General features: G+C 39.5%; 1 protein-coding gene across 4 annotated transcripts in view; it reads left to right on the plus strand.

Annotated features, from left to right (window-relative positions):
* The first annotated feature begins 13,984 nt into the window (after positions 1–13,984).
* Positions 13,985–15,638, plus strand: part of LOC147886403 (uncharacterized) — an 83,661-nt gene continuing 82,007 nt past the window's right edge. For 3 of the 4 annotated variants that reach the window (XM_087395843.1, XM_087395844.1, XM_087395845.1), the window contains exons 1-3: positions 13,985–14,425; positions 14,676–14,759; positions 15,264–15,372. In XM_087395843.1, the coding sequence (XP_087251969.1) occupies positions 14,688–14,759; positions 15,264–15,372 (181 nt within the window). In that variant the 5' untranslated portion in view covers positions 13,985–14,425; positions 14,676–14,687. Of the gene's footprint in view, positions 14,426–14,675; positions 14,760–15,225; positions 15,373–15,638 lie in introns of all 4 variants that reach the window. The other variant, XM_087395846.1, reaches the window with a different exon arrangement.

Below are 15,638 nucleotides of genomic sequence, written 5' to 3' on the forward strand. Positions count from 1 at the left end.
TTTAAATATTAACTGGATAAGAGGAGAGGGAACCAAGAGAAAAGGAGAGAGGAGAAATGATTTTTTTAAAATAAATTTAATTGGATAAGAGGAGAGGGAAGGGGGGAGTCACGCTCACACGACAACAAAAGAGAATATATGTTTTTTAACTTTATTTTTTGTCATTGCAGCAATGAAATGAGGGTGGGGAGGCATGGGAGAAGAGTAGAAAAGGGTGGGGAAGCAAGGGAAGGAGGGAGGAGAGGAGAAGGGGAAGAGAGAGGGAGAGAAGGGAGGAGAATGGGAAGAGAGAGAGGAGAGAAGGGAGGAGAAAGGAGAGGAAGTAAGAGAGGGGGAATGGAGCATAACACGAGGGAGAGGGAGAGGGAGGGCAAGGTGAGAGAGGGAGGGAAACGTGAGGGAGGGAGGGCAACATGAGGGAGAGGGAGAGGGCGAAAATGAGTTACGAGAGAGGTGAGAGTCAATATAATACCTGCAATGAATTCAAACTTCCCACTTCTACTTGTCTCCCCTCTCTCTCTCTCTCTCTCTCTCTCTCTTCTCTCCTCCTTTCCCTTCCCCCCCTCCTTTTTCCCTTCCCCTAACTCCCCTTCTCCCCCTCCCCCCCTCCCTTTCTCCCCCCCCCCCTTCTCCCTCCCCTCCCTTCCCCCTTTCTCCCTCCCCCCCCCTCTCCTCCCCCCCCCCTTCTCCCTCCCCCCCTCGCTTTCCCCCCTCCCCCCCCCTTTTCCCTCTCCCCCCCCCCCCCCTTGCCCCCCCTTTTCCCTTCTCTTCCCTTTTCCCCTCCCCTCCCCCCCCTTTTCCGCTCCCCCCCCTTCCCCCCCCCTCCCCCTTTCCTCCCCCCCCCCCTTCCCCCCCCTACTTTCCTCTCCTCCGTTCCATTAATTCCCTTTTTTCCCTACCCTACCGAAGATAAATTTCTAAGGGCGAATATTTTCCCAAAGACGAATTGAGGAGCTTCTCCAAACTAGTGTGGCTAATATGTCAATCTTGAAATTTGATAAATTTCACCCAAACTTTAACATAACTTTCTCGTTTGAGGTCCAAATTTAGCCCTCCAAGTACTCAAATCGATTGGCATAAGGCATATAAAGTCATCTATAGGGTTAGAATTTTCAAATTATAGCTTATTAAAAACCTGTGAATGAAGTTTAATTATACTTAAACCAATTGAAGCCTTAACAATTGTAGCATGGCTAATATTTGTAATTCTAGCCCATACCCTAAATCCTAACCCCGATCCCTATAGTGTAAACCCAAATTCCCATACCCTAAACACTATTTCCTATAACTTAAACCCTAAAACCTATACCCTAAATCATATACCCTAAATCCTAAACCCTATACCCTATACCCTATACCATATATCCTAAACCTTAAGCCAGAAAATAGTATTAAAGGTGTGTTATTCGACTGTGCACATAACCGATGGGCATGATCCTTTGCACATGCATCAATAAATCTATGTTAATGCACGTGCAAAGTATCATGTCCATCGGATATGCTTTCGATGGTCAAAGTCCCCACAAATCCCATTTTTCACCAAGTGTTATGCACAACCGTCAAAAAATAATATTTGAGGTGTGTCATTCGAACGTGCACATAATTAATGGGCATAATACTCTCTACACACATGAATCCAATCTATGTTAATGCACATACAAATTATAGTACCCATCATATATGCTTTGAATTGTCAAAGTCGCCACAAACCCCATTTTCCATCAAGTGTTATGCAGAACCATCAAAAACTAGTATTTGAGGTGTGTTATTCGTACGTGCACACACCCGATGGGCACGATAATCTTCACTTATGTCAATACAACCTATGTTGAGTCCTATACAAAGTATCTTGGCCATCGGATATGCTTTGAATGGTTAAACTTTGCCACAAACCCCATTTTTCACCAAGTGTTATGCATACCTACCAAAAAACATGCTCTAAGGTGTGTTATACAAACACGCACATACCTGATGCACATGACACTTTGCACGTGTATAAATATAACCTATTTTGAGATGTATGCAAAGTATCATGCCCATCAAATATGCTCTGGATGGTCAAAGTCACCACAAACCCCATTTTTCACCAAGTGTTATGCACAACCGCAAAAAAATAGTATCTAAGTTGTGTCATTCGAATGTGCTCATACCCAATGGTCATGATACTTTGTATACACATCAATAAAATTTATGTTGAGGTGTGTGCAAAATATCATGCCCATTGATTATGCTTTAGATGGTCAAACGCACCACAAACACCTTTTTTCACCAAGTGTTACGTACAACTGCTTAGAAATAGTATCTGAGGTGTATTATTCGAATGTGCTCATACACAAAGGGTAAGATGCTTTGTAAAGTGTGAATAAAACCTATTTTGAGGTGTGCGCAACATATCTTGCCCATCGGATATGCATTGGATGGTCAAACGCACCACAAACCCTGTTTTTCACCAAGTGTTATGCATAATTACCAAAGAATAGTATTTGAGGTGTGTTATTCAAATGCTCTCATACCCAATGGGAGAGATACTTTGAACGTGCATCCATACAACCTATTTTTAGTTGTGTGAAAAGTATCATGCCCATTGGATATTCTTTGGATGGTGAAAGTCATCACAAACCACCTTTTTCATCAAGTGTTATACACAACCACAAAAAAATAGAGTTTAAGGTGTGTTATTCGAATGCACATATATTGGATGGACATGATACTTTGCATTCATGTCAATCCAGCCTATTTTTAGGTATTTTCAAAGTATCATGCCCATCAAATATGCTTTGGATGGTCAAACGTGCCACAAGCTCCATTTTTCACTAAGTGTCATGCACAACCACCAAAAAACACGTTTTGAGGTGTGTTATTCAAATGCGCACATACCCGATGGACATAGTACTTTAAAATTTTATCAATAGAACCTATTTTGAGCTGTGTGCAAATTATCATGCCCACATCGTATATACTCTGGATAGTCAAAGTTGCCACAAATCCCATTTTCCATCAAGTATTATGCACAACTGCCAAAATTTAGTATTTGAGGTGTGTTATTCAAACACGCACATATCCAATCAGCACAATACTATTGATACAAGTCAATATAATAGATTTTGATGATTGTGCAGTGTATCGTGCCCATTAGATATGCTTTGGATGGTCAAACTCACCACAAACCTCATTTTTCACCAAGTGTTAAATGCACAACTGCCAAAAACAGACACTCTAAGGTGTGCTATTCAAATGCGCACATATCCAATGGGCAAGATGCTTTGTACGTGCATCAATACAACCTATGTTGATCTATATGCAAAGTATTATGCACATCATATATGCTTTGAATGATCAAAGTTGCTACAAACCCCATTTTTCACCAAGTGTTATGCATAACAGTGAAAAAATAGTATCTAAGGTATGTCACTTGAATGCCCTCATATCCAATGGGCACTATACTTTGCATACACATCAATATAATATATTTTGAGGCATGTGCAAAATATCATTCCCATCGAATATGCTTTCGATGGTCAAACATGCCACAAACTCCATTTTTCACCAAGTGCACAAGCGCCAAAAAATAGTATCTGAGGTGTATTATTCGAATTCTCTCATACCCAATGGGCACGATGCTTTGCACACATGTTAAAACAACCTAATTAGACATGCATGAAAAATATCGTGTCCATCAAATATGCTTTGGATGGTAAAATACAGCACAAAACGCATTTTCCACCAAGTGTTATGCACAACTGCCAAAGAACAGTATCTGAGGTGTGTTATTCAAATGCACTCATACTCGATAGGCACGATACTTTTCACACATGTCAATGCAACATAAGTTGAGGTGTGAAAAGTATTGTGTCCATCAAATATGCTTTGGATGGTCAAAGTCGGCACAAACCCACTTTTTCATCAAGTATTATGCACAACCGCCAAAAAATAGTATTTGAGGTGTGTTATTTGAATGCGCACATACCAAATGGGCACGATACCTTACACTCATGTCAATTTAACATTTTTTAAATCTTGTGCCAAGTATCATCATCGAATATGCTTTGGACGGTCAAATTCGCCACAAATCGCATTTTTCACTAAGTGTCATGCACAACTGCCAAAAAACACGCTCTTGGTGTGTTATTCCAACATGCACACACTTGATGGGAATGATAATTTTCAAGTGTGACAGAGTTCTGGATCTCTGTGTCGATAGCCATTTCCTTCTCGTAGTTTGAAGCTGAAGAAGAAGACATTCAATGTTTATCCAAATCAAATGAGGAAAGACAACCATGTTTCTCTAAAATGGAGGAGATTTGAAAAGGTCAATGTTAAAGGATCCTATAAAAATAGATGGCTACTATCATATAAGTGCACTTAGCCAAGGGAGCTTATAGGTCACATGGTTCAATCCATCCCAAAATCTGTGCTTCAAAATTTCATGGCCAGCTAGTAGGATAAGTAGTTCAAGGCGTGCCTTGCCAATTTTCCCCATGACACTATTGTCTCTGTCATAGATTTTGTTAAAAATTATTCATTTCAAGAACAAGATGAGATACAAAGTGCTCAATGGTACAACAAGCAAATAACAATTCTTGTGCATATCACGTACAGTCATTTGCTTGATTCTTTCATGCCTGATGCCAATCTGCTTGCTGACTCACAGGAGTCCAAGTCAGTGCAATGCATATACCATTTCTACATTTCAGATGATAGGGAACATGACACCTTATGTGTGCAGTATGCTTTTCTACTACATTAGGAATGGCTAAAAAAGGAAAATCCCCATGCAGAAAATATAAAACAACATTGGGTGTGGTCAAATGGTGCTGCCTCTCAATTTAAATCAGCTCGTGGATTCTATTTTGTCTCAAGGTTCAAATCCTTAACCAGTCTAGACATGATGTGGAATTTCTTTGGGTCTAGCCATAGCAAGGGTGAACATGATGGATGTAGTGTTGTTATTAAGCAAGCTCTGTTTAAACACCAATTAGAATGCCCTCAAGAGAAACTCAATGATGCCCAAGATGCTGTAACATGGCTTACAGCCAACCTCTCCACAGGTGTGCATTCAACATACAGTAAACAAAGCCTTGAGAATACTATAGTACACAGAGTGTTCCATGAAGTGAAATTGGATGAAGTGCAAAGGAGAAGCTGCCACGGTTGCAAGAAAATTAAAGGAGTTCATAGTCTGCATAGCACATGGGGCTTTTCAAACAACCAATTGATTAAAACAAGAAAACGTGCTTGTTTCTACAGTGCGTGCATCATAGGGGATCATGACGATTGTGAGAACATTACAACTATGAAGACATGGGAGTGAGTTCAAGTTTTCCCTCTATGTTTAGATGGAGTGACAAACAATGAAGAGACAAATGACTCACCATAGTTTGGGGAGAGTTTTGATGACCTCACTGACTGTCGAGAAGAGGGGGATAACTTTGCTATTGTTGCAACATTTGAGAAGAATTAGGAAGATGACCCATACTTTTTGTTTTGCAGTGCACATAACCTAAGCACAAGGTTGAGAAAACATTTAAGGATAATTGGGGAACAACCTATGAGAAGTGGGATGTAGTAGTCAGAGCTTTTTGGTGTTGGGGTAAAGGTCAATGGCTTAGTATATACCCCTTTGTACCATACATACATAATAAGAGCTTACCTTGATCTGGGTGAGTTAGCACCCACAATTTCGGTGTTCTCCCTTTCTTTGTTGCTCTCCGGTAAGACCTCCTCTCCATCAATTGGTATCAAAGCTTGGTTGAGCGAAGCCAATAAGGATACTGTAGCATTGTGGTGTTACTGTGCCAAGAGCTCGAACTTGTTGTGTGGAGTCTCTTACTGCCCGTGGGCTACCCCTGGGAGCTATATTTTGACATATACTAGCTCGTTCTTATTGTTTTAGCCATATATATTAGGTTGCCTCGATTGTTCCAATAGTTTATTGCCTTGTTTGAGTAGGGCACAAGGAATATTATCCATCTACGGTCAAAAATGACCTGCTGCTCTGTAATTCCAGCCACTGGAAGTTGCTTTTTTGGGCCCGAAAGCAAAAACGTCTTTTGCTTGTAGCAGACTCCAGTTGATCAATGGCGGCTGGTACATTCAGATTTCAGTCGGGTTTATGCCTTCAAGTTGATGCATATCATTGGCTGAAAGTGATTACTTACAATTGATGCATTTTGAGCCTTTGTTTAGCTGAGAAAGTGAGCATAAGTGAGTAGTGTTTTTCTAAAGCTGTCTTGTATCCCAAGAAGGGATTATTTTTTGTGAGTGAAATACTCTTCCCACTAAGGGAATTTTTCGAACAACAATTTTCAGAATTGTTGGGCTATTTTATTGGAGTTTATGCCTCAAGTGCTTCAGGAAAATTGGTGATTGGCAGTTTGCAGTCTTGTGACAGCAGTAAAAAGTGAGCAAGTGGTTGTTTTCAGAAGTGAATATCAGAGAATCCATGAGGAATTGTCTTCTGAGTTGAACTAAGAAGTTTTATTTTTTTGAACAATCTACAATCTTGTTTTTGAAAACGTTTCAATTCGAGATTTAGAGAAAAAGTTATGATCTTTATGAGAAGCAGAGTGCCGCTTGTCGAGTGTATTGGCTGAAGAAACTTGTAGATCTTCGCATGGAAGAAGGGACTTCAATGTCTAGCCATTTAAATGAGTTTAACATAATTTTCAGTCAACTTTCAGCTCAGAAAATTGCCTTTGATGACTCAGTTAAGGCAATGTTCTTATTGGTCACCCTTCTTGAAAGTTGGGACACTTTTAGGACTGCTATAAGCAATTCAGCCCATGCAGGAGGCCTAACAAGCAGTGATGTTGAGAGTAGCCTACTCACTGAGGAGGTAAATAGAAAGAATAATGCTGGAACTAAAAGTTCAAGTGCTCTCAATGTGAGAGGGAGATCATATTCCAGGGGGAAATACCACGACAGAAATACAAGCAAGTCTAGAAGAAAATCTAGAGGAAAATCCCATGCCAAAAAGGATTTGGAATGCTTCTATTGTGGGAAGAAAGGCCATTTCAAAAAGGATTGCTACAAATGGAAGAACGATAAAGGCAAAGGCAAAGCTAATGTGCAGCCCAAGAAGGAAGAGAAAGCCACGGTTAATATAGAGGAAGTGAATGCCATAATAACAATAGTGATGAGGGTGACATTCTTTATGCCTCTATGTTTGAGTATGCTTTTCTTGTGACTAGTGATGATGCCTTGTCATAGAATTAGATACTAAACTCAGGAGCATCTTTCCATGTCACTCCACATAGGGAGTGGTTTATCATTTATGATGTAGGAAGGAAAGGAACTGTGAGACTTGGAAATGATTATCCATGTGACATTGTTGGAGTGGGAGATATCCACTTGTCTCTTCCTAATGGTTCTACATTTGTACTAAAAAATATTAGGCATGTTGCAAATCTGAAAAAGAGCTTGATAAGTATGGGACAGCTTGATGATGATGGCTATCATGTGTTTTTTCGCAACAATACATGGAAAATTAGCAGTGTCACTTGTGATTGCTAAAGGTTCGAAGCATGGAACGTTGTACTCAATGCATGTGTCGGGCATAAGAGATAGTGTAATCAATGTGACCAAGTAGCCATCCGTCTCTTTGTGGCATCATCGGTTGGGACACATGAGAATGATAGGAATGAAGATACTTTCTGGTTTGCAGTATGTTCCTGTGTTTAATTTTTCAGATTTTAGCATGTGTGAGCATTGCATGTATGGGAAGCAAACACGGTCATGGAGGATTTCTCAAAGCATCTGCTTAGTTTCCTTCAAAGACCTTGGACAGCATGACATTCCCAAAACATGTGCCAATGAGTTGCCTTCTTGACCTTGCAAAAAGGGACTAAATGGAGAGATCTTAGTGCTCCATTTTGCCAATCTAGACCTGACAAGTAACTTGGAGATTAAGAGCTTCCACAAAATAAGATTAATCTTGAAGGAAGGCATTGCTTTCCGAACTTTACTCAATCTATGTTGCCGAATTGAAGGACTATAAAAAGGGGCATGTATCTTCCATTGTTCACAAATCATGTAGGCAATCCAAGAGGATTACTGATTCTTGAAATCCATCATCAAACATCCCTATAGACATTTACCCTTGGCATCGAGGAAGTCTTTATAGTCATCAACATTTCTTTAACTCTACTCAGAAAAGCCAGCATAAATCTTTTTTCTCTATTCGAAAGATGAAATTGAATAAAATTGCATCAATAGAACTCTCGGTCGCCATATCAAGGTCCCAAAAGTCATTGAAAGTTTGAATAATTTTTTGAGTCAGTTTCTTAACTTCTCTAGGATGACTTGTAATAGGGGAGGGGGTCCTTCTTTCAAAGCCCAATTAGATAACCAACAATATCTTCTCAAAGAGGCATCACCATATAGTGATCTCAAACCATTCTAGCAACATTTAATGCCTTTAGATTTCTAGCCAATAATTAATATGGATAACATTCTAGATTGGGGGACTTTAATACGAACATCCGACAATACAAGGTCTTTCCATGGATCATTTACACCCAGAGAATCGTTTCTGCAAATCTAGTGACTTTGCTAAGACAACCCAAGGTTGATCACAACCCCGTTTAAGCATCCATTTGGTACACAAACAATCACATTTTCCCTTCATCCCTTCCAAGCCTAAGCCACCATCCATTTTAGGTATCAATGCCAAATCCCATGAGAATGCATGCCACTCATCTTTCCAAAGGAAATCTTGGATACACGCATCTATTTTCCTCATCAAATTTTTTGAAAAAGGGAATATAAACAACACATAAACTAGAAAGGACTTCGGAATCTGTTTAGCAAGAATGACTCTTCCTGTAAAGGAAGGTTTCTTTTCCTTCCACCTAGAAAATTTGTCAACCAACTTCTATATGCACCAGTCAAATTTGCATTTAATGGAAATACCAACACCATCATGGCATCCTAAATATTTGAGAGCTTGACTTGGTTGATTCAAGTTGAAATCAAGCTTCATAGACCAATGCAAATAACATTCGTGTCATTTTGGAAAATCTAACTCCAAATCTGAGTTTTTTCATGGTGTTAAGTACAAAGTCCTAGCTCACTCCATCATAGGCTTTTTCAAGGTCTAAGTTTAGCATCGTGAACTTCTCATTCTATAAAATATCATGATCTATAGCTAAATGAATGTAGAGGAGTGCATCTCACCAATAATGTTGGTGTCATCTCCTTCCAGATTTTGTATATTTTGGCTTTGAACACACTCATATTGCATAGGATGGATGATTTGCCCAAGAAAAATCCTAATCCTGTTAGGTAAGGCTTTAGCTGGAACATTCTATGCACAACTTAGCATTAAGAGTGGGCCTCTAGTGATTAGGGTGGAGGAACAAGTTTGATAATGCTTGTATTATAACTTCAGCGCAACTTACCGACATGGCAACACTAGTTAATTGGATTAGTGAGATCAGAGGCACAAGTATCCCAATAGTGTTGACAAAAATCAATAGGAAGGCCATCAGGGCCCAGCGCTTTGCCTTTGGCCATAGAAAAAATAGTATAGCTCATTTCGACACTTGAAAAAGGGCACTGCAGCTGCATAGCATCATGGGGCTGAACTCACCTTTGAAGATTACACAAGAAAGCTTCCATGTTGGAATTGCAGGAAGAGAGAATAGAAGGCTTAGGACCTGCAATACTCACCAAATGATTTACAAAAACATGTGCAATGTTATGATTGCCATAGACAAGATTCCCTTTTTTATCAAGGGCAATGTGATGCATCCTATTGGCTTCTTCTCTCTAACAGCTACGAAGAAGAAAGTCAAGGGTCGGACCTTCATCAAGCCATTTCAATCATGCCCAAATTCTAGCTACAGCCAGTTTTGCATGTTTAAGGTCTCTTAAGAAAACTTCGACCTCCTTAAGTAGAATAGGGAGCATTGGATCATTTGGTGAATCTTTATCAGAGAGCACGAGCCTAAGTAGTAATGATCTCTCCTTCCCCTTTTTTTGGCTTTTTGCCTTACCAAACCATTTTGCAACCTTAGTAACTTCAGAGACACAAGCACCCCATCTCTTACTCTTAACAAGAATATTTAGATGAAGCATTAATCCAAGCAGCAATAACAACCCAATCAAAATCCTTTTGGCCCATAAAAGAAGTGTTAAACTTGAAAGGGATTGGTTCCTTAATGAAATTCGAGTTTGAAAATTCAACTAGATCCGGGCAAGTAGTTGTTATGTAGAGGAAGTAAATGCCAATTGGATGCTTGATGTGGTGATGCATAGTAGTAAAATGTTTGCAAACTTGAGAAGTAGGATTTGTTCTCAAGTTGAAAGATAGTATTTGCTCAGTTTTTGAAGATAGAATTTGTTCTCAAGTTGAAAGCTAGTATTTGCTCAGTTGTTGACAATTTGCAAATCCATTGTTGTCGATCCCAACATATTAATGGATTGTCTAGTATTGATCTCCTTTGTGATGTTCCTATTGCTAATAATTTAATTGCTTTTGAAATATTCAAAGATACATCAATGACCAACAACATTTGCATTTGAAATATGTTTGCAACTAGCATATTTCGTATGTCGTCAGGACCATATGGAACTGAGTACAGTTTTCTAAAAGGAGACTTTATACAAGCCTCACAAATCATTCTATAAATTATAAAAGTACCTAGTCTTTGGATGTGCTCATAGATGATATGAAACTTTGCAAATATAAATTCCTTACTCGTTCAGAGGTCTCTATAAAGTTCCATGACCATGCGACACATATGCATGTTGTATAAGCATACTGATGCTTTATTTTTTGATAGTTATGCACGTTCCATGGTCAAAAATGAGAAAATAGATTTTTTTTTCCATTGGCATGCCTAATTATTTCATGTATAGTCCCAAGAAGACCCTCTTCAATGTAGTAAAGAGAGTATTATGTCACCTACATGGCACATGGGATTATAGAATGCATTATGCCAAGTCATTTAACTTACACTTCCACAGATTCTGATGTTGATTAGGGGCAAGAAGTGTAAATGACAGTACCAATTGCTCGCAATCCACGTGATATTTGAGCAGATGACAAGGTATGTCAATTGATGATAAGTCACATCTTCACTCTACATTGCAAATGTAAAGATATATCATGAAAGTATACAACAAACAAAACACACTTGAAAAGGCATGATAAATCTTTGTTTAAATGTTATATATAAATACGTATTGTTGTTCAAATCTTGTATATAACGACACATTAATGTGGATAGAAAGTTCAGAGTGTATATAACGATATGATCATGTAAAAGCATGATCATCTTGGTATAAATTTCATAATACATATAGCCGCATGTTCGTGTAACTACACATTCATGTGGGGGAAGAGTTGGCACAGTTTCTTTCCAAAAATTATAAGACCTAGGAATGTGTTGTTCCTTGGGATCTTGAAAATTGTATAATGTAGTTTGCACATTGCATAATGTGGAATGTGCCGTTTGTTATTAGGATCTTGCATCTCGTATTTTGTAAATCGCATAATGTATTGTGCATATTGCATAATGTGTCTTTTTTTAAAGAATATTCTTATTGTTTTTATTCTAATAAAGAATGTCATGAGAAATACCAAATGTACCTGTTTAATGAACGTCCTTGTATGGAATAATGATTACTAGTTACTCACAATACCTACAATGTAAATACCTAGAAATGTTATGGAATCCAAAATTGCTCAGAAATCTCCTTGCATGAATAATGTATCAAATCTGAAAGGTGAAATACCGAAGCAATTCAAATCTTGAATGGTTAAATCCGAAAGCAATTGTGATATTTAGAAACAGGAGACAATCAAGTATTATACTAAATGTCTCGAATTCTACAATAGCACATCAGACTAAAGCCCCTGAAATATGACCTTTACTACGGTATAGAAGTTTCCCACTCGGCTTCAAATTGATCATCAAAGCAATATTATGAAAGTGTTGCGAATCTATGCCAGTGTGGTAGCATGATATCCACTGCTGTTGGAAAGGAGAAGGGTGGTCCAGGAACATTTTTCACTCTCTTGGCTATCAAGGACCCAAGATCTCGCCCAATGACCCAAGATGTTGCCGCAAATCTATGCCAGCGTGGTAGCATGATATCCACTATATTGGAAGGGAGAAGGGTGGTACAGTACCGTTTTTATTTTTCTCGCTGCATTAGCTCCATTACAAGACCGCCATCAGGAGTTTCTATGCACCAAATGAGTTGCACAACGTTTGGGCTAGCAGAGCCTGAAGATCAGATCATGTCCGTAAGGAATGGCAAATTAAGCTTCCGCACCCGAGATTTTAGATGTTTCACGAGTGGCTCTCTCCCAACGTCGATCATGGAGTGATTTTTTTTATCGTACTTCCTTTGCGAAGCAAGAATCTGTTAGCGATGCAATGAGTCGGGTCTGCAAGAATTGGGGCTACTTTCGCATCAATTACTTGCTTTTTTTGATAGCCGTTTTCGGCTTCAGCTTGGTCACGCATCCTGTCTCTCTGTGTGTTCTGCTTGGGCCTAGTTTTTCTTGTACCTCTATCGCATGGAGCAATTGGTCCTTTTCGGAAGGCCTTTCGGCAAGAGGGAGGTCCTCGCACAATCATGACAGGGTTGACGATTGTTGTCGTTGCCCTAATGAATGTGGGATCTCTACTCAATTTGGCGGTAATGTTTGGTCTTTTCCTCATTGCTGTACACGAAGATCGGCAACGCACTTTGATAACTCTAAATCGCATAATGAAGCAGTATTCAGACCTAAGCTCTTACAAACTTGAAATTAAAAAAAGCGTTACCTCTGTGAGCTTTCCCTTTAATGATTCTGAGAGACTCCTGTCAGGAAACATTGATTTTGGCGGGCTCTCTATGCATGATCACCACATTAGCGCAAGATCTGTGCTCACCAACCTATTTCCCACTTCTAGTATCACTGCTGATAGAGACCCTAATCGTCTGTCAACTTGCTATAATTCCTTACTACAAGAGCTTGCATATTTCGTATCTTTATTTGTTTGACCTTACACCACAAGACTTTCTACTCCTGCACATGCAATGAATTCCTATCACCCACCTCACTTTGCTTTACATTATTTGGTTTCTTTGCATCTTTCTTCGAATCAACTGCAATCAATGAGATTTCTTCATTTAGACACCCTCTAGCAAATGACCACATCACTTGCACACGTAGCATGCATTAGGGAAAATACCAAATCGCACCTCAACAAAAAGATTCCATTCGTTAGATAGCACCAATTCCAGACCTTCCGAAGGCTCTTTCCTCATATCTCAGAGTATACAAACTTTAGGCAAAGATTGTAAAGGAGGGACATACAGAACTTTGCCCAACACAGATGCGATTTTTTCCAACTCATAAGCCTATAGTTCATTGATATTGGGAAAGTGACCTAATATTGGGCAATTCCTTTGGAGCCAAGTGATGACATAGCTAGGAATTGTGATCAACGGTGGAGGGGGTTAGACGGCGGGCATTGATCGTGACATTTTGAGTGTTTTTTTAATACTTTACACAATGAAAATGAGGAAAATTTCACAACGTAATGTTGGATGTGTTGGTGGTTTGAACTCTTTGTAGTTCGATACCTAGATGTGAGTAATTGATGGGGTCCAAATAATTAAGTATTTTAAAGCCTCCCCTTAAAAAATTTGCCATCATGATCAACAGTCTAGATTCGACGACACTGATCATGATAAATGAATATGTCATGAGATGGTCACGAGGTGCATTCATGTTGCAAGGCTTCGTCGTTGGGCATAAAAGTCGCTCTTCATGGAATGGTGTATGTAAGGTTACCGCGATAACCCACGGTACATACTCCGGGCCTCATAGGGCGTACCTTGAGGCTTGACGTTAAAAGATTCTTTTCTTGAAATTCTTGTCTTGGAATTCTTTTCTTTGGCAATGCAAGCCTTCAGGCAAGGTTCAAGCATAAAAGGCAATCAGATACCTATGCAAACGGACTGCAGAGAGGGGCAAATGAAAGGTAGGTAAGGAGGGGGCAATGAAGAACTAGGCAATCGGATTACATGTGCCATACTTGCACATTAGCTTTGATGTGCCCCTGATTTCAGCCTTGAAACCAATCATTTGCCCGATCTATCTAAGGGACAAGACTCTTCATCAGTCAAAAAGAGCATGTGAAGAAACCATCATCTTGTAACCGATTGCACAGACTTGCGGGCTGAATATCGCCTGACAGACGACGCTATGGAAAGCTTCCATTTCATTGGCAACGTCTCTCAGTCATATCCACACAAAAAAGAATTCTGGTTTCAAAGCATGAATCCAAGGAGTACATTATAACAACGTGTTCGTTTCTAACTAAATTGGGTTAGACGTCTCCTCATTTTTGGAGCCAGTCGTACATTGAATCTCGCTTCATTGGCAACGTCTCTCAGTCAGATCCACACAAAAAAGAATTCGGTGAGCTACGATTGAGGGATAAATGATTTGCAGTGCCGTAATCGAAAGATCAGGAGAAAACCAGAACTAATTAAAAAATGAGCTATTATTATACAGCACTCTTTCTTCCAGTGGGCCTGTTTTACAGGTCGAAAAAGGGCTTGGCGAGATAAATTGCAAGCGTACATTCTCGATACACAAGATATGCGCTTAAAGAACGTCCAATGAAGCGACATGTAAACTCATGTGTCTTGTTTGTTATTAATACTAGGACATTGGCATCATGGGAGGCATTACGGAAGCAATGCTTAAGCGACGTGCGGAACACAACGATGGTATACTCTACAATTTAGAGGTATATGTAAAGGGCATTCAAATCCCTGCACGTGTACGTATGTGTGTGTGTGTGTGTGTGTGTGTGTGTGTAAGAGATAATGAGAGGGAAGGCTATGAGTTTATGCAGCCCACCCAGTTCTGATCTCATCTACAGAGAAGCATTACCATACGTCAACCACCCGACGATAGGAACAATTGCACAACTAATTACTTATCTTAGTGACCTTGTGCATAGTCTGCTTTGTGAGGCACGGATTTGAGTAAGTATATTAGTTTTAAAAATCCAACCCCCCCCTTCCCCGTGCCTGCCCTCCCTTCCTCTCTTTATCTCTGCCACCCAAGAGTCCAACCTACCCCTGCCCCTTCCAAGGTTCCACTTTGGGCTTAAGATTAGTAGTCGTCTTTAGTAAAGAAGGTTCGTCTTCTTTTATGAGAATAAATGTTGAGTTACATATCTCCTATTAAATAATGTAATGTTTCTGAAGAGGTAAATGATGATTTGCACTACTCGTTTGATGAGCAGGAGCTTGTGTTGCAAGAGGAGGGTCTAGATAAAATTGACAAAATACTGGGTGCCTTGTGTCCTCACCTGAAGTTTTTGTACATGCCTAACAACCTCATACCTCGTATTGGTACATAACTGACCTTTGAACGCTTACATACGTTTTAAAAAGTGAATTTGAGAATGATTTGCATGAACTGCATGGCCAAATGTCAAGATTGGACTTCAGTGTCTATATGCAAATCTGAATCTGAAAACAAATGTGATTGTGATTGACTTCTTTGTTGTATACTCCTGTACCAGAATGTCCAGTTGCTCCTGATTAGAACAACGGACTCAACAGTTTTGATCAAATAATGTGCCAATACCATATAGCATGCAGCGTGTATAAGATAC

This window comes from Dipteris shenzhenensis, chromosome 24, assembly GCF_047967505.1.
Source record: "Dipteris shenzhenensis isolate YYH24624 ecotype China chromosome 24, Dip_SZ_1.0, whole genome shotgun sequence".
NCBI lineage: Eukaryota > Viridiplantae > Streptophyta > Polypodiopsida > Gleicheniales > Dipteridaceae > Dipteris > Dipteris shenzhenensis.